Genomic DNA, 19,924 nt, shown 5'->3' with positions numbered 1-19,924 from the left:
AATTTTATTTTTATAAAATTTTAGTTTTGTATTTTGTGTACCATCTAGATTCATTTATTTGGTATAGGCGATTTACAATTGCTAATAAACATAAACATACTTCAGGGAATGCTAACCCCCCAACCACATGTTTTGAATGTGCTCATGGTGCCAGCCTTATAAAGGAGGATGAGGAGGAGGAAGAACAGTGGTGGGGAGCTGCAAGGGGAACCGCAAGTAAGTTAGGGGTGTGGTATAGGAGCAGGGGAAGGCAACAGGATGATTTTCCTAAGGCACCGAAGTACTCTGAAAATACTTAATTTTGTATGCTGTGAATTTCAATTTTGTACAGTTAATTTTATTGGTGCATGCAGAAATGGTGTTGATAATATTCTGGTAGCTGTGTTGGTCCTATACTGGATTCTCTGCAAACGTAAGCAACAAAAGGGACCAGAATCCACATTAAGTATGAGTCAGTGCTACTGAAAGAAATATGAGACTGAGACAGGAGAGCAGCTCACAGAGAGAGATACACAAGAAAAGAGACAGAGGACGGCATGCATATGCAAAGGACAATGAGGTAGAGAGAAGTATAGAATGTCTGAGAGACACACACACAGACAGAGACAGAAACAGAAAATCAGAGAAAGAATATATATGTTGAGCCTCGTAATCCATCCCGTCACTGGTGCATGACCATGTTTTGGAAAGGGCTAACAAATTAGTAGCTTAAACATATAGGTGTGGCCTGACATTCCAGAGCTACACTGTACGAATAACCTGAGGGTCTCACTAAACCATGGTGAGATTTCCAGATTTTATTTATTTATTGCATTTGTATCTCACATTCCCCCACCTATTTGCAAGCTCAATGTGGCTTACATAGATTTGAACATTGTCATTACAGGATATCAGATACAATTATTAATGTGTAATGATTAGGAGAGGTAAGAGAAGAAGGAAGAGAGTGATTAGGGTAGTTGTAGAAGGTAGGCATTCTTAAGTGATTGGGTTAGTGGGGTGACTTAGTGAGGCTATAGGTTCTCATTGTGGGAATTGTAGAATGTCTTCAAGGATTTTCAAAGGATAAATGTTTTCATTGATTAGTTTAGTGAGGCTATAGGTTCTCATTGTAGGCCTTGTTGAAGAAGAATGTCTTCAGGGATTTTCTAAAGGCTGTTGTTTCGCTGACTGCTTTCAGGTCTGTAGGTAATGCATTCCATATCTGCATGCTCATGTAGGAGAAGGTAGTGGCGTGCATCTGCTTGTATTTAAGTCCTTTGCAGCTGGGGTAGTGCAGGTTGAGAAATTTGCGGGATGATCTTGTGGCGTTTCTGGGCGGTAGGTCTACGAGGTTTAGCATGTAGATTGGGGCGTCTGTGTGAATGATTTTGTGTACTATCATGAAGATCTTGAACGCGATGCGTTCCTTGAGTGGGAGCCAGTGAAGTTTCTCTCTTAGGGGTTTTGCACTTTCATATTTAGTTTTTCCAAATATGAGTCTGGCGGCCGTGTTCTGGGCAGTTTGGAGTTTTTTGATTGTCTGTTCTTTGCATCCGGCGTATAGTGCATTGCAGTAATCTAAATGACTTATTACCATTGACTGTACCAGGGTGCGGAAGATGTATCTCCAGAAGAATGGTTTTATTCTTTTGAGTTTCCACATGGTGTAGAACATCTTTTTCGTCGTGTTTTTCACTTTGAGTCCCACTTGTTCTTCCTAGAAATCTCTCCAAGTCAGTGAAATTCTAGCCTTATTCTAATACTATTTCCATTACCCACCCTGAAAACAATGGGGTAAATATTCAGCCAATAAGTGTTTTTTTAGCCACCACCGGTGTTATCCCCAGATATTCAATGCTGGACCATGTTCAGGCACCAGCACTGAATATTCGAGTTTGTCCAGCCGGATATCTTTTACGTTAACTGTGATATTTAGCACTTAACCACCTAAGCGACACCGCATAAAGATAGGACTGAGCTTTTTGCAGTCCAACTTGGCCACATAACTTCAGTGTTCTACCCCGGAACGCCCACAAAATAGCCGGCTTTCAGTTTAGCGGTCAGTACTAATACTCAGCGGCATTAATCAGTTAAGTGCCACTGAATATCAGCGGATAGCCTGGCACAGGCATTCAAGCATCCAGGAGCCTCTCCTGGCCGCTTAAATCGCTTTGAATATCGACCCCACTATTTCCAGCAAATCTGGACTTGGTAATTCAAACTCTTGTAGGCCGCATCTCTTTAAAACTGATGGACTTAGATTTTGAAGGCCTTCTTTCTTTAACCCTTTACACTTTTCTTTTATGGGGTTCACTACAGGATACCATTGATGATGCTGTCAGCACCGTGTGTGATGACTTTGATGAGGCACTTGCCACAGAGTGCAATGGGATAATGGACTTGTATAGGGATCAGATCATAAATGCCTTGAAGAATGACCAAGAGCCCAAAGAATTCTGTACCCAGATTAACATGTGTGGAGCAGACAACAAGTCTCCCAATGATCCAGGTAAGATACAGTGCACAATAAGTTACTCCAAATCAACCAGTGCTCAGAGAAAACACAGAATTACATGCATTTCTCAATGTGCGAGAAACAATTGCTGTATCACTGAGTCATCAGTGTGTGCCAGTGGCGTATTTAAACTAGGTGCATCTGTTGCGTATGCACCCCCTGACAGACCCAGTCCCCTGCACCCACCTTAAAATCCTCTCTGTTGCAGTCTTTACCCGGACAGCAGCAGCGGCACTCATAGGCTACCTGCGGCCTGCACCAGGACTTCCTCCCTGAACCGTCTCTCCCCTTCTGACGCAACTTCCTGTTTAGTGAAGGGCGGGATGGTTCATGGAGGAAGTCCCGGTGCAGGCCGCAGGCAGCCTATGAGTGCCACTGCCCAGGTGAAGACTGCAGCACAGAGGATTTTAAGGTACAGTGGGAGATAGACAGGGGCAGCAGCCTGGGGGGATGGTGCAGGGGGCACAGGGGGAGATGCACTCCCTGTAAAAAAAATTCCTAGCTATGCCACTGGTCTGTGCATGTATGTGAGAGCAAAATTTCATCCAATATTTATGTTTTATTCTACGTAAAGCCACATTAGATATGTGACCCTCATCTAATCCTCTGCTCGCCAGCAGTCTCCTTTGGGTTAATACAGGCCGAATTAGTTCATTTTACCCCACTGCACACACAAATGTGTAGCTCTGATTTCCCTAAAAGTTGCAGGACTACATTTCCATCGATACAATGGGGTAAAGCCACAAAACTATAGTGTAGGTATTTAGTAACAAACTCCAAGACTCAACAATACCTTAGAGACATCTAGATAAAAGAAGAGCTTTGCAAATATTAATCCTATAACAAACACTTGTACAAAGGGGCTGAAATATACCCTGGTCACAAGATGTCATTAAGGAGTCACTGTTCAAACAAAGGGCCATCCTACATGGGAAGGATGAGGGTTTGATTCCAAGGATAGGTCTTCTGCTCAATGAAAACAAGCATTAGCATGTGACAATCAAAATTGCTGAAAAGGTTTCTTTTCAGCAATTTTGAATGTCACATGCTACTACTACTACTATTTAACATTTCTAGAGCGCTACAAAGTGTACGCAGCGCTGTACAAACACAGAAGAAAGACAGTCCCTGCTCAAAGAGCTTACAATCTAATAGACAAAAAGTAAAGCATTTAAATTTAAAATATTTAAGCAGTCAAGCACAAGAGAACAGTCACAGAAGGACAGAAGATGTTGAAGGGTGGTCAGTGTGATTAGGTGTAACTCTGGTTGGAGTAGTGGGAGAAGGTGATAGAAGAATAGAAATGGGTGAGGTAAAGTAATGAGTGGGTTGATAGGGAGGTTATATAAGACATGTCACTCTAGGGGTGGGTGGGATTAAGTCTAAAGCAGGAGAAGGTATTCTCTGCAGCCTATCTGTGAGATGGAAAATGCTCTCTGAAGCTGCTGCTATAAGTTGTTAGTTTTCTAATGCTAATGCTTGTTTTCGTTGAGTATTAGATTACCTTACCTTTTGCATTAGTTTTTGTTGTACTTTTTCATATTGTTGTAGGTCTTCTGCTCCCCAAACCAGTCATGATTGGGAATGCCACACAGGCAGCATTTACAGCCTTTTGTGGGAGAGAGAGAACGAATCACTGTAGAATAGTGAACTGTAGTGTCCCCACTGAGGGCCCATGATTGCAGAGTTCTAGAAGGAGCTTGGTGCCCAGCTGAGGACTATCACTGAAATGAGAGAGGAGAGAGGAGAGATAATAGGAGACAATTCCCCATGTGGTTATGAATGATGGCTTCCAGTAGAGGCTGGTTCTGATTGAATTGGAATCCCAGTAGAGTAGAAGGGGACTGCTGGGCCAGAAAGAGAACACTAAGGCTCACTGCTTCTGTTTTACAACTAGTGACACACCCGCACATAGACCACGAGATAAATGCATATTCATGAGGGGGAAGAGAACCTCTTGAGGGAAAGTATTCTTTACCCAACTAGCTGTACAAACTTACAGATGAAATAACACAAACAATTTTATTTCACTGTGGAGATTTGAATCTGTATTGTCCTAACATTAAGAACTAGTTAAAATGCAGAAAAATATCTTTAATAAAGATAAACACTATGGGGGAAGTTATCATGCGGCATTAAGGGGCAAATAGCGCAATTTAAGTCCTTAATGCAACTTCCCCTCCCCCTCCCCCTTCCCCTGCAGTGATATTCAGGTCACTGTGAGCTACATAGTATTGAGATGAAAATCATGTACATGTAAAGCACCTGATTACTATGTAAAAACCAGAACATGACTTACGTCGTGTCCATTATGGCCATAAAATGATAGTAAAATAACCCCAGCCAAAAACCTGGGTCTGTTACTGTGCCAGGAGCATAAGGATTCACAGCCACTGCCAGAGCTTAAAGGGGGTGGTGCTGTCCTCCAACCCCCCCCCCCCCCCCCAATCACATTTTTCCATCCAACCCAAAGGAACCCCCCCCCCCCCCAAAAAAAAAAACTCTTTTAACTGGTGGTTTGGTGGTCTTAGGGTAGGAATAATAACCAGTCGCTCCTGTCCTGCCAGCGTCATCTTCAAAATGGTGTGTGTGTATAACAAAGGAATCACATTGATCTGGTTGGTGCAGTTTTTGATCACTAAAAATGGGTGTGACAAGTTTGTAGTTTCTCATGCACTTGTTCTATTTTTACCCCTGGTACAACCTGATTGGCGAAACATGGCCACGTTGGGTGTGATTGTTTAGATTTCTCCAGGTGATGCAGTTATTTCATAAACTTTAATATCTTCCAGTTTGCTGCTTTGTGGATCTGCCGTACACTTGTGATTAAAAATTGGCAGTCAGTGGACTTACACGTTTCTTAGCTCCCTTTGAACATACGATTATTTTGAATATCAGACCAGTCATTCATTATTACATGCTTTTACTTCCCTTTCTAGTATATCTCAGCTCAAGGCTCTCCTGGACAGATGAATACTTCCATCTAAGAAGCTGATCCAATTTGTTTCTGTGATTTTGTTTCTCTCATCCCCACAGAAACTCTGGCTTTAGCTCCAACAGTAGCCAACAGCTGTACCATCTGCCAGACGTTCACCCGCCAGGTGATGCCTGAGTTGAATGATCTCCTGGTAGAGAGTGATTTTGAATGTGCTTTGGAGAGGAAATGTGAAGAACACTTTGGAGGATCTTTACAGGTAAGTGGCTTTAAGTGTTTTATTTTTTTTAACTGGTCCCCAAAGTGGTAGTAATCTCACAGGGGTCTGCATTCCTGCAGGATTATAGCACAGGAATTGCCTCTTCATTCACCTTTTTCTGGTGCGTAGGAACAGGAAGCCCATCCCACCAACCATGCAATGGCTGTTCAGGAGCAGACAGAGAATGTGAGGAAAGGAGGGACATGAGAAGAAGTGAGAGAGAAGGAAGGTGAGGAAGTGAAAGGAGAGGGTACAGAGAAGGAATGAGCAGGACACGAAGGAAAAGGTGAAGAGCAGAAACCCTCATGTTTGAAATCTGCTGATAGCTTCTGAAGGAGGGTGCAGGAGCGGCTGAGGGGGGGGGGGGGTATGTAGGATCAGATCTGAAAGGAGACAGAGGGGTCTGAGAAGGGAAGTTAAAAGGATGTTAACAGAAGCAGGCTAGGTGAAGGATGTAGATGAAGAGAAAGGGAAGACAAGTCCTGATGCCACATTCTGAATGAGTTGGCAAGGTGAAAAGATACAAATACAGAGAGGGGAAGAAAAATATTACAGAAGACTGCACAGAAAATAAACATGGTGTGAAGTGAAATTTGGGATATAGACAGAGAAGGGAAAGGTTGGATCTTGGTTACAGCATGTAGCAAAGAAGAAAGTATTACAGTAATACAAAAGGACTAGTGTGCAATGAATGAGGAGCAAAAGAGAAGTGGGAACAGAACCAGGCTCTTCAATGACAGACCGAAAACATCAAATTTCAAAATTCAATTTATTGAAGACTCTACAAGGTACCCTGTTTCGGCACTGCAAGTGCCTTCTTCAGGAGTCTTATTACTTTGTCTCAGGGAGTTATTTGACAAAGCATGCCGGATAGAGTCACTTGATAGTAAACATTCTGGTCTTGAAAAAGACCTTTAGATTGTAGTGAAGAGTGTAGGACTAGACGCCACTTTTTCAAGACCAGAACGTTTACTATCAAGTGACCCTATCCGGCCTACTTTGTCAAATAGCTCCCTGAGACAAAGTAATAAGATTCCTAAAGAAGGCACTTGCAGTGCCGAAACAGGGTACCTTGTAGCATCTTCAATAAATTGAATTTTGAAATTTGACTGTTTCCAGTCTGTCATTGAAGATCCTGGTTCTGTTCCCACTCCTCTTTTGCTCCTGTGATTATTCGTGGGACATTGGTGATCTTCGCCCATTTCGGTGGTCTTGTTGTTTCTGTGCAATGAATGAGAACAGACTCAAATGTCTGGGAGGTAGAGAGAATGTTGCTGCTATGCTCAGACCGAAGGAGGAAGAGGTGGATGAAGAGAATTCAAGGTAGAACTGAAATGCTTCACCCTCACCATCTGTCACTCAGATACACCAAACCTGAGCCTCTGGAAATAACTTCATGGAAACTTCTGAAGCACCTCTCACATGTCATGAATTTTGCACATATCCTAAAAGATTGCTGTGCTCTGGGCTCTTCTCAAGGACTAATCTGGTACATCTTCACCCTTTTAATCATTAATGATCTTTCCATCCTTATACCTAGTGCAAGGACTTTATTTCGGCATATGGAACCAAGATGAAGCAGGTCCTGAACAAGCCACTGGACCATGTTACCACCTGCCTGGTAAGAACTGAAACCAATTCATCTGCCTCATCTTCCTGTCTGTTACCTTCAGACATTTCACAAGATATTCTATGAACAAGCAGGAACAGTTCTTTTAAGCTCTGGAAATTAGAGATAGCCATGAATCCAATCAAGGGCATGCTCAAGACATTCATTTTTTACAATATATTAAAGAAAGCCTTCATGTATAATGCACGTTAGCTACATTCTTAATTTTGGAAGCTTTTCAAAATAAAAACAAGTCTTCACACTAAGATTAACTGAGGCACTGTCAATGAGGAATTCTGCATTGGGTTAGCATTTTATCATTCGTTAATAAGAAAGCGTATATGCTTGGTATCCTCCATGCCCTTGAACCAGGTCGCTCCATGTATCTGTGTAGAGCATTTTTAAAGGTGTGTGCATATTTTAACTCGGGAAAAACTATTTGTAGGTGTAAATATGTGCAAATACTTTTTCCTGGGCTAATTTTCAAAGTGAAATTAAGCTTTTACCTTCACATTGAAAATCCAGGACAGTCTTCACATTGAAAAGATCCATGTTATTTTCACCCGAACATGCATTTATATAGATGGTCTAACACAGTCTGCCTAATATTCAGCACTATTTTACCAACCAAAAACAGCTCCTGGCTGGTTAAATTTCACTTAACCGGTTATCCGCAAATATTCAGAGGGAGATAGCCAGCTCTCTCCCACTGAATATTTGCAGGCAGTGCTTAGCAGATAACCAGCTATTTCATGTGATATAGCCGGCTATCCGTAAATATTCAGCGCATCACCAGCTAAGTTTGGCAGCCAAATTGGGCCACTGAAATAACAGGCCTATCTTTGACTGGATTCAATTTAACCGGCCAGCGTTAAATATTGGCCTGGCCAGTTAAGTTGAAAATGGCCCAAAATTTACTGGATATTCAATGCCTGCCACCAGAAACAGACCGGCATTGAATATCCAGGCTCAGCACCAACCATGGGAGGCAGCGTGGCTACCTCCCGCAGTCTGAATATCGGCCCCAGTAACTATTGTGTCTCAGTTGTTTAACGTTGAACACTGAAGAGCTTTCTGAGGCTAATATTCTACACTGAAGCTGCATATGGAAGAACGAAAGAGAAAATAGTGATGTGACTTTCACTCCCAGTCCTCAAGGCCACCAGCAGGTCAGGTTTTCAAGATAGCCCTAATGAATATGCATGAGAGAGATTTGCATACAATAGGAATAGTAAACGTGCAGATCTCTCTCATGGATATTCATTAACCCACACCTTAGAGTGAAGTTCTCTATCCTGTTATGATCAATATAATCCTATATCTACTGATAACAGCGCAACACATTTTTAAAATTGCAACTAATATAATCAAAAAATTTTTATTATTGTTTGATATACTTTAATTCACAGTGCCCTATCCAAGATCCCATTCATACCAACCACTCTCACAATCATACTACAAAATATAGCACTGTTAAACAATGCCAGCTGAAATATACCAAATGTAAAAGTTCACAAAACCAATAACCTTACTAATACAAGTTATAAACTGTACTATAACAGTCTATATATATGCTTACAGTGCTTTTAAAAAACTATATAAGCACTGCTAACTTTATAGCTGTCCATTTTCAAAAAGTTCTTCCGATGCTTGAACAATTACATAAAAACCAGTCTGTGCGTCTCTCCAAAAGGAAAAGCAAAATTCACTTATCCTGTAAACTTGAAATATTCAGCGTGTTCGCTCGACAGTGCTGCCTGAACACGGGTAGCTGTGGACGTCATCAAACAGTGCCGAAGGCACTAACAACCATTATTTCACCAATGCGCCTTAGCGCTAAACAAGCAGTAATAACTCCGACTGTGTCTCAGCTCCGTGTATCCTAATTTCTTCCCCACTCAGGGGTTAACCATGTAGATCTCCAACTGCTGCGATTCAATGCTTGTACAATTACCCTCTAGATCTCTAGATTTCAAGTTTACAGGATAAGTGAATTTTGCTTTTCCTTTTGGAGAGATGCACAGACTGGTTTTTATGTAATTGTTCAAGCATCGGAAGAACTTTTTGAAAATGGACAACTATAAAGTTAGCAGTGCTTATATAGTTTTTTAAAGCACTGTAAGCATATATATAGACTGTTATAGTACAGTTTATAACTTGTATTAGTAAGGTTATTGGCTTTGTGAACTTTTACATTTGGTATATTTCAGCTGGCATCGTTTAACAGTGCTATATTTTGTAGTATGATTGTGAGAGTGGTTGGTATGAATGGGATCTTGGATAGGGCATTGTGAATTAAAGTGTAACAAACAATAATAAAAAAAATTTGATTATATTAGTTGCATTTTTAAAAATTTGTTGCGCTGTTATCAGTAGATATAGGATTATATGGATATTCATTAGGGATATCCTGAAAAGCTGATCTACTGGTGGCCCTTGAGTGAAGGACCAAGGAAATTGTTCTATGAAAAACCTGCTTTTTTAAAAAAGTCTTGAAAGCATTTTAGGATTCTCACATCATCCTCCATAACCCTGTAAGAAGCATCATTATTCAGTGTATCTGACTTTCACGTAACTGAATTCTGCTCTCTTTTCATAAGGAGATTAAGGCCTGCAGACCAGAAGTCCAGGCTGCCATGATGAACAGCAACAGTGACTGCCAGAAAGGACCTCAGCACTGGTGCAGTAGTCTGGAGGCTGCCGTTAGATGCAATGTGAGTAACTTGGGAACACTAGGTTACTCCTCTTCCATAGGCGCCCCCGTATAAGAGGCTTGGGGAGGCTAAGCCTCCCCAGCCCAATCGTCGACTTCCGCTTGTGATGCAGCCCACCCTCCCGCACCGCGCATTTTCATCTTTTATTTCCGTGGCAGCAACATCAATGAAGAAAAAGACTACAGGCTCGCCACCAGCTTCTCCCTTCTCTCTGCACACAGTGTCCCGCTCTCGCGGAAACAGGAAATGCATCACCACAGAAGGCGGGACACTGTGTGCAGAGAGAAGGGAGAAGCTGGCGGCGAGCCTGTAGTCTTTTTCTTCATTGACGTCGCTGCCACGGAGCGTATGGAGGTAAGCTCCGCCCCCTTTAGCCTCCCCAAACAGTTGGGCTACCGACCATCTATGTCCTCTTCTGCTAGGTTGCATTGAGAGAGGAGTAATCAGCAGAAGAAAGGAGGTATTGATGCCCCTGTACAAGTCGTTGGTGAGGCCCCACCTGGAGTATTGTGTTCAGGTTTGAAGACCGTATCTTGCTAAGGATAGAAAAAGGCTAGAAGCAGTCCAGAGGAAGGTGACAAAAATGATATGGGTCCTGCACCATAAGACATAAGAGAAGAGACTGGAAGACCTGAATATGTATAGCCTAGAGGAAAGATGGGGCAGGGGAGATATGATACAGACATTTAAATACTTGAAAGGTATTAATATAGAAACAAAACTCTTCCAGAGAAGGAGAATGGTAAGACTAGAAAACATGAACTGAGGTTTTGGGGTGGTAGACTTAGGAGTAATGTCAGGAAATTCTTTTTCACAGAGAGGGTAGTTGATGCCTGGAATCCCCTCCCGAGGGAAGTGGTAGAGACAAAAACAGTGATGGAATTCAAAAAGGCATGGGATGAACACAGAGGAACCCTATTTAGCAAATAGAGGGTAGAAATCAAAAATAACTAAAAAAAAGAACCCTTAAATGGCTGCAGGGGGTGGATGTGTGAGTGACACTTGGATGGCTACTCCGGTTGTGAAGAACTAAGGCCAGTTCCAGGCAGACTTTGTAGGTCTGTGTCTGTATATAGCAATCCAGCTGGAAAGGGCTTCAATGGCAACTTCAGTAGCTGGAACCGAGGACAGTGCTGGGCAGACCTTTACAGTCTGGGACCTGCAAATGACAAGAGTGGAGTTCTTTCCTGTCCTGAAAACTCGACAAGGCCACTAGACCACCAGGACATGATGATAAGGTACAAGAGGGGAGGAGAGACCCTGAGGCCCACCCGCCAGCCAGCCTGCCCGCCCACAAACTCGGACTAACTGGCAGGCTGAATAAATCTGCCCGGATGCCCCGCGGTGCCTCCAAAAAGAGGACATGTCCGGTGAAACCTGGATATATGGTAACCCTACTCTAGGTTCAAATAAAGTCAGGTGAAACGGGCCTTCTAACTGAGTGCTCGTTCTTTCAGTGACTTGTTCAACAGAAATAGTGCACCATCTTTGTTTCATTTTATTGTTAGGATCTGCACAGAACAAATATTTGTTCATTTTTGGTTCGTTTGGGTTTTTCCAGATTTCTTTTTTAATAAATGTTAGAATTTTTTAGCCATGCTAATTAATATGTTAATTTGTAAGTTAGCACACATATTTTCAAGGTGTGCTAAGAAACTAAATGCACACTAAAGAATGCCGCTGACCAAGGCCACACCCAGATTTTGAAAATCTTTACAGGCTGCCCCAGTGCTATCTCAACAGTTTCAGCATGGTGGGGTTGGATCCTTGGTGGAGCCAAGAGTTAGCAGTATTCAGAATAACTCTCCAGATAACTTAGAACAGCAGAAACACTGATGCTGTAGTCACACCACTCCTTAAAAAAACATCACTAGACCCTACCTGTCCTTCCAACTACCGCCCCATCTCCCTCCTACCCTTCCTCTCCAAGATACTTGAACGCGCCGTTCACAGCCACTGCCTTGATTTTCTCTCCTCTCATGCCATCCTCGATCCGCTTCAATCCGGTTTTCGCCCTCTACACTCGACAGAAACGGCACTCACTAAAGTCTGTAATGACCTGTTCCTTGCTAAATCCAAAGGTCACTACTCCATCCTCATCCTCCTTGACCTATCCACCGCTTTTGACACTGTCAATCATAATTTACTTCTTGCCACACTGTCTTCTTTTGGGTTCCAGGGCTCTGTTCTCTCCTGGTTCTCCTCCTATCTCTCCCACCGTACCTTCAGAGTACATTTGCATGGACCTTCCTCCACCCCCATCCCGCTCTCTGTTGGAGTTCCTCAGGGATCGGTCCTTGGACCCCTTCTTTTTTCAATCTACACCTCTTCCCTGGGCTCGTTGATCTCATCTCATGGTTTCCAATATCATCTTTATGCTGACGACACCCAGCTTTATCTCTCCACACCAGATATCACTGCAGAAACCCAGGCCAAAGTGTCGGCCTGCTTATCCGACATTGCCGCCTGGATGTCCAACCGCCACCTGAAACTGAACATGGCCAAAACCGAGCTTATTGTCTTTCCACCCAAACCCACTTCTCCTCTCCCTCCACTCTCTATTTCAGTCGATAATACCCTCATCCTCCCCGTCTCACCTGCCCGCAACCTCGGAGTCATCTTCGATTCCTCCCTCTCCTTCTCTGCGCATATCCAGCAGACAGCCAAGATCTGTCGCTTCTTTCTCTATAACATCAGCAAAATTCGCCCTTTCCTCTCTGAGCACACAACCCGAACTTTCATCCACTCTCTCATTACCTCTCGTCTTGACTACTGCAACCTACTCCTCACTTGCCTCCCACTTAACCATCTATCCCCCCTTCAATCCGTTCAGAACTCTGCTGCGCATCTTATCTTCCGCCTGGACTGATATGCTCATATCACCCCTCTCCTCAAGTCACTTCACTGGCTTCCGATCAGATACCGCATACAGTTCAAGCTTCTCTTACTAACCTACAAATGCACTCAATCTGCAGCCCCTCATTACCTCTCTACCCTCATCAACCCTTACACCCTTACCCGAAACCTCCGCTCACAGGACAAATCCCTCCTCTCGGTACCCATTTCCACCACCGCCAACTCCAGGCTCCGCCCTTTCTGCCTCGCCTCACCTTATGCTTGGAATAAACTTCCTGAGCCCATACGCCAAGCCCCCTCCCTGCCCATCTTCAAATCCTTACTCAAAGCCCACCTCTTCAATGTCGCTTTCGGCACCTAACCATTATACCCCTATTCAAGAAATCTAGACTGCCCCAAATTGATTGACTGCACATTTTGTCCTTTAGATTGTAAGCTCCTTTGAGCAGGGACTGTCCTTCTTTGTGAAATTGTACAGCGCTGCATAACCCTAGTAGCGCTTTAGAAATGTTAAGTAGTAGTAGTAGTATGGTTATCCAGGAAATGGCACTGAATATCACTGTTATCCAGATAATCACAGCTCTGTCCATTATACCCAGACATATGGATAGCAGCTAGTGCTGAATATTCAGGTACAGCTACAAATGCAACAGCTTGTATTTAAATAAAAGACCAATCACAGAGTCTGAATATTACCTGTTAGACTGTAAGCCAAATTTGACAGGGAAATATCTACTGTGCCTGAATCTGTAATGTGCCCTGAGCTTTGATTTGGAAAGGTGAACAATCAAAACCAGATCTCTGCTTTAACTTTTAACTCTGCCATCATCTTCTGTTTGTAAATGCTCACAAAAGGAGCTAAGGTGAGTAGATCACAAAAGCATGATCTCCAACTTCAACTCACTTAGCCAGTTGGGTCTTTCAAGATATGTACAATGAACATGCATCTCTTCTGTGTCTCTATCCCTCCATATGTCCAGATTCTCTCCTCTCTCTTCCCTTCTTTCTGCACCTCCATCTCTGACCCCCCCCCCCCCCCCTACTCTCTGGTCTGGCATCTCCCTCTCTCTCTCTCTCCCTCTATTGATCCAGTCTCTCTCTCTCTTCCCAAGTCCAGAATCTCTCCCTCTGACCTGATGGGCCCGGCGGCAGCATCTCTCCATCTTCCCCACCCTCCAGGGCCTGGGTCTGGCATCTGTCTAGCTTCCCTCCCCCACCCCCAACCAGTGCTCCAAATGCTACAGTGTGACACCAACAAAGGCAGTGGTGAAAGCTTCCTCTATGTGGCTGGTGGAGCCTTTCCTCTGTACATCCCACCCAAGGAAGTCGCTACAATTACAGCAGCCATTTTAAGCAAACAACCACCATGGGCAGGAAAGAGTGGGTATAACTCCTGCTCCTCGGATCCCATTGGACCACTAAGACATATTCAGATAGGTCCAGGGATGCCTTGGGGGTGGGAGGAGTGGGAGGTGGGCCCAGTCAGCCCTTTTAACCTTCAGGAGGGGGCTCAGGAATGAAGGAGGGGGATCGGACGGAGGGACTTCTTCTGAGGGGGTTTGGAAGGAAGGGAGGGGGATCAGAAGGGGTGCTTTTTCTATGCTTCCAGAAGTTGGAGGGCATGGGATTGTGGGAGCAGAAGGTGATGATATCACATATATTCTTTATGCAGTTTCCAGACCAATATTCAGCCATGGCCTGCATAAGCCTCAGTGGCTAGCACCTGAGGAATTAGCCCCAGATATTCAATGCCAGTGCCTGGTCATGGCTCAACATTGAATATCTGGGCCTAATTGTGCCCTCAGAGGTCAGCATTTAAAAAACCGCTGTCCACCACAGGCTAATTATTGACCTGTAAGTGTCTTTCTTCTCTGGTAACCTAAGCGGCATGTCATAAATTGCCCTCAATGAGCCTTCAAGAGGTTTATTTGTATATGAGAACTTGTTTATGACTAATTTTCATATCCTGGAAACTGAATCCATCTCTGCTATTCAAGAACCAGAGATCGTTGTCACGGCTACAGGGCAAGCAAATGGCACCCTGGTCCCTGAATTCATAACTTACTGATATTGTGTTCTTCTTGCAGGCTTTGCCTTTCTGTGCAAATACCTGGGGCTTCTAAATCCTCTTTCTTGGCCAAGACTTATCTGCTAGGTGGTGTCAAGGGGCAGAAAGATGGAAGCCACTGCTGCATTATCAGCTTTAAATCATCGATGCTCTTCTCTCACTGAGCCTCTGAGAAAAAAAATCAATGAAGAGAGAGGACAACCAGTCTGATTAAAAGGAGTCATATGCAACCTGTGTCAGCTTTTCATTACTTAATATTCTAGCTGTATAATAAGGGATTAATTGCGATGGATCCACTTGTGACCATGACATACCTAAGTCAGTCTGCCTTTCAATGATGAATAATCATGAAATATATGTGCATACACCAGATCTTGTACCACCAAATGTATAATATTTTCTAATTATATTTCCACCATTCATGATGTATTGTAAGCCACATTGAGCCTGCAAAGAGGTGGGAAAATGTGGGATACAAATGCAATAAATAAATAAATAAATAACTATGGATTGTCTGGAATCCACTGACTTCTGGCTGATTTCATCTGGAATCCACATCGCCCCGTTTTATTTCTTAACAATTCAGAGGCTAGTGAGCAGTACACAGTATCACATGACTTCAGTATTCATAATACTGAACTCATACTAAATCTGTGCCGATTTTTAATTGTTGCTCGGTTTGTCTGGGACAGTCATATTAGGTGGACACCATCTTTTTAAACTGTGATGTTAGCCCCATTCTAGTCACTGCTGCTTTACAAGTGCTGCAGTATAAAAGGCCACAGATTGGAACACTACACACTTCCAATAAAGGGCCTAACATGAGTCCCAGGACTCAAAGCTGAGTCCCACGGTGCAAACCAACATTGGCATAACCATCTTGAGATATCTGAATAGACAGATTGACTTTGATTTGTCTGTAGGGATAGGTACATTTAGAGAGAAGAATAATAAAGCTGGTTTTGTTTTCAATTTGACAACTTTTTGCTAACGTTCTGTAAAACTGTTAACATATTACTAGCATTAAATTTTGACAATGAAATCAGTTTTCTAAATGAACATACATGAGCTTGGAACACTGACTCTTTCCCTTCCTCCAGCCTGATTATAAGACGTGACTGAACCCTTCATCAGAAAATCAAATATTTAAGCTTCAGCCTTAACCACTGAGCACTGAGCACTGTCACATCTCTCAAAATACTCATGATGTTGAAACCTTGATGATTGGTGTGAGGGCTCACAAGTCTACAGCTTGGGTTTATTGAACTCTTTTTCTATATCTTCGTGTGAGCAACGTACCCGATATGCAGTACGTGAGTCTTTTCTGTGAACATTACAGCAGAAGCCTGGCATTGTGCAGAGATTTGTACTTCTCTCCATGTAAAGTGGTTTGCTGCACCCCTGCTTTGCAACATCTGAATAAAAATTATTGTATTTTTCAAAATGTGTGTCAGAGCCTGTTTGACCCTAGAGAAGCTGGGCGGGTTTCAAAAAACATACACAATAAATAAACAATATAAAATTTACAAAATCAATTTCCATTTTCCCACACACATACATAGTAGTACAAAATTACAGAAAAAAATCATTCCATTTCCCTATTCACATACAAAAATACTAACTATAATAACCATGTGTCTCCTGTCTAAGCCCACCCAAGATTTAAACAGATGTTCTCACACACACTTGCTCATTCATATATTTAGTTCAGGGACTCACATTCCCTTCCAATAATCACTCTTTTCTACAAATATATTAGTTTATACTGGCAGGACTTCCTAGATGCAATTCTGACACTCTTTGGTTTATCCTAAATTTATAGAAGGAATTTTGGTTTAATCCACTGAACTAAAATATATTTCCTTGCCTTGAAAATGTCAGCACTGATGACACAAGCGATTTAGGGAGTGCAGATATTTTCTCAAAAACACCATTGTCTTCCTGTATTAAACAGTTTTTGTTGCAGGAGACATCCCTTACTCACCTGCTCGCACCCTTCACTCTCTCAATGACCATCGCCTTGGCCTTCCCGGCCCCAAGACTGCCCACTATGAACCTACTAGGCAGAGTGCTTTCTTCTTTCTATCACCATATATATGGAACAATATCCCACTTCCCCTTTGTAGTGACTCTTTCTTTAAAACCTTCAAGGCCAACCTGAAGGTCTGGCTTTTTAGTCAGACTTTCAGAGGGTCAGACTGATTAGATGGCATGAGCTTCACCAGCTAGAGAGTTTCCTTTACTGTTCTCCTTGCTTGTCTGTCTAAACTGTATGGTGTGAATGCTGACCTATACTATTTTTAATTGGAGTTCCTTTCCTGTTTCAAATTTTTTTAGTCTGTGCACTGCTCTATACTGCTTTAGCAGCTAGAGCAGCCTAGCAAATCTAAATATAGCAGTGGCAGACACAAGGCAAGGCAACAATTAACAGCTGAATTATTTACAACTAGTAAAACAGGCCCGTTTCTGACACAAATGAAACGGGCGCTAGCAAGGTTTTCCTCAGAGTGTGTATGTTTGAGAGAGAGAGAGAGTGTGTGTGTGAGAGAGAAAGTGTGTGTGTGAGAGATGGAGTGTGTGTGTGTGAGAGTGAGAGAGACAGACAGAGTGTGTGTGTGTTTGTGTCAGAGAGAGAGAGAGTGTATGAGAGACAGAGTGGATGTGTGTGTGTGTGAGAGTGAGTGTGTGAGAGAGAAAGAAAGAGAGAGATAGAGTGTGTGAGAGAGAGTGTATGTGAGAGACAGAGAGTGAGTGTGTGTATGTGGGGCTCCGAGTTCCATGACCCCTCCCTCCCTCTCCTCCCCCTCCGAGTTCCAGGCCCCCCTTCCATCCGAGGTGCAGGCCCCCTCCCTCCCTCCCTCTCCTTACCCTCTCTCTCTCCTCTCCTCTCCCTCTCTCTCCTCTCCTCCCTCCCTCTCTCTCCTCCCCTCCGAGTTCTTGGCCCCCCCTTTCCCTCCGAGTTCCATGTCCCCCTCCCTCTCCTCCCCAGCGTGTTCCATGCCCCCCTTTCCTCGGAGTGTGTATGTTTGAGAGAGAGTGTGTGGGTGAGAGATGGAGTGTGTGTGAGAGAGAATGAGTGAGAGACAGACAGACAGAGTATGTGTGTTTGTGTGTGTGTGTGTGAGTCTGTGTGTGAGAAAGTGTGTGAGAGAGAGTGTATGTGAGAGACAGAAAGTGAGTGTGTGTGTGTGTGTGTGTGTGTGTGTGTGTGTGTGTGTGTGTGTGTGTGTGTGTGTGTGTGTGTGTGTGTGAGAAAGTGAAGCCTTCAAGCCTTGCAGCATTCGTGCGCTCTGTAAGGCTCCATCTCCTCAATTTACAAAACGGAGTTCTGGAACGTTGCAGGAATGCTTCAAGGCTTGAAGGCTTCACTTTCTCGGCTTCAGAATGTTGGAGGTGCGTTTTATTATATAGGATATCTCTGGTACTGTATACACCCAAATCTCAGAGAAAGTTCAACTCCTTCTCTGGAGGAGTGGCCTAGTGGTTAGGGTGGTGGACTTTGGTCCTGGGGAATTGAGGAACTAAGTTCGATTCCCGGCACAGGCAGCTCCTTGTGACTCTGGGCAACTCACTTAACCCTCCATTGCCTGCCGCATTGAGCCTGCCATGAGTGGGAAAGCGCGGGGTACAAATGTAACAAAAAAAAAAAGCCTACTGCAAGTGAAATCACAGGGTCAACACAGGTTAAGAACTAAGTCATATACAGTTCTGATTGCAGCTGTGATGAGGTTCAGGGATTGAGCTGCAGGTCCTTGTAATTAGGATCTGCAGAGATATACTTGGATCATCGAGAACCCTGTAGATTTTGATGCTAAAACTTCAGTAGTTGTTTCTGAGCTATCATCAGGTAGGAAAAGTCCAAGTTGCCCTATGGGCAAATACACGTGTAGCCCAGCCTCTCCTTCCTCCTCAGTCTCAGAAGGGATGTAGAGGGTTCCCTGTTCACTCAGGCACCAAACAGGGCAGATGCTTAAATGACTTCTATCTCCTGTATATTCACCAAAGCCTATCATGAGAATCCATAACCATCTACAACACAGCACCACTCCTTCTCTATTATGACAGTCTTTTCTCTTTCTAAAATTGCTGTTTAGATCAAGGAACGGCTGGCCGACTGGTGGGACGCACTGCAAGGAGCTCCACTGGGAACCGGTCGGAGGATCGATTCTCCAGCGCTCCCACTACAGTGCGATCCCCCCCAGGAAAACCAGAGACACAGGTCGGCCTCACGCTGTGACCACAGCTGCCCAGGCGCAGAGTCTGCTGAGTCCGGGAGCTCGCGCACGGCCATCGCACTCCCCGGCGGGAACTGCCCGGGGCCGAGTCGGATCGGAGAGAAGGGAATCCGGGTGAGGATCGCTGAGCCCGAGCCCTCCAGTGTCCTCTGGGGCGCTCGGGAACAACAGCAGCAGCACCACCGGGTGACTCAGGTGGAGAGAGAGAGAGCTCACTCGCGGCCTCGTGGCGCGAACCCTGGACCAAGCGACATGGAGCACGGGCAGTGGACCGCCCCCCACCTGGGAAGGTCGCTGATCCTCCAGACAGGCCGAGCGATCGAGGGGCTGCTCTGATGCTCTGAAATCACCAAGTGTAGCAGGTTGAGGAGTTGGTGTGCCCTAGGGATATTGATTCTCTACATCCTTATATAGCTCCAAAGGACCAGGGAAATGTTGGCATCAGATGCTCCAGTCGGTCCACCTGCTCCAGCCTGGTCCAGCTTCTCCCTGCTTGTTCCAGTCCATCTGCTCCAGCTTGTCCCAGTCCGCCTGATCCATCTTCTCCCTGCCTGTTCTGTTCTATCTGCTCCAGCCTGTTCCAGTCCGCCTGATCCAGCTTCTCCCCGCTGGTTCCAGTCAATCTGCTCCAGCTTGTTCCAGTCCGCCTGATCCAGCTTCTCCCTGCTTGTTCCAGTCCTTCTGCTCCAGCCTGTTCCAGTCCGCCTGGTCCAGCTTCTCCCTGCTTGTTCCAATCCATCTGCTCCAGCTT

The 19,924-nt window shown here is 44.2% G+C and overlaps 1 protein-coding gene across 3 annotated transcripts in view; it reads left to right on the top strand.

Moving 5' to 3' along the window:
• The window catches only part of LOC115469247 (prosaposin-like), a 46,735-nt gene extending 30,364 nt beyond the window's left edge, over positions 1-16,371 (top strand). For all 3 annotated transcript variants that reach the window (XM_030201693.1, XM_030201692.1, XM_030201691.1), the window contains exons 10-14: positions 2,302-2,491; positions 5,534-5,691; positions 7,232-7,312; positions 9,901-10,014; positions 14,958-16,371. In XM_030201693.1, the coding sequence (XP_030057553.1) occupies positions 2,302-2,491; positions 5,534-5,691; positions 7,232-7,312; positions 9,901-10,014; positions 14,958-14,993 (579 nt within the window). In that variant the 3' untranslated portion in view covers positions 14,994-16,371. The remainder of the gene's footprint in view (positions 1-2,301; positions 2,492-5,533; positions 5,692-7,231; positions 7,313-9,900; positions 10,015-14,957) is intronic.
• Positions 16,372-19,924: the final 3,553 nt, after the last annotated feature.

The sequence above is a fragment of the Microcaecilia unicolor genome, chromosome 4 (assembly GCF_901765095.1).
Source record: "Microcaecilia unicolor chromosome 4, aMicUni1.1, whole genome shotgun sequence".
NCBI lineage: Eukaryota > Metazoa > Chordata > Amphibia > Gymnophiona > Siphonopidae > Microcaecilia > Microcaecilia unicolor.
The sequence above is the reverse complement of the archived record's forward strand: the minus strand, read 5'-3'. Positions and strand labels throughout refer to the sequence as shown.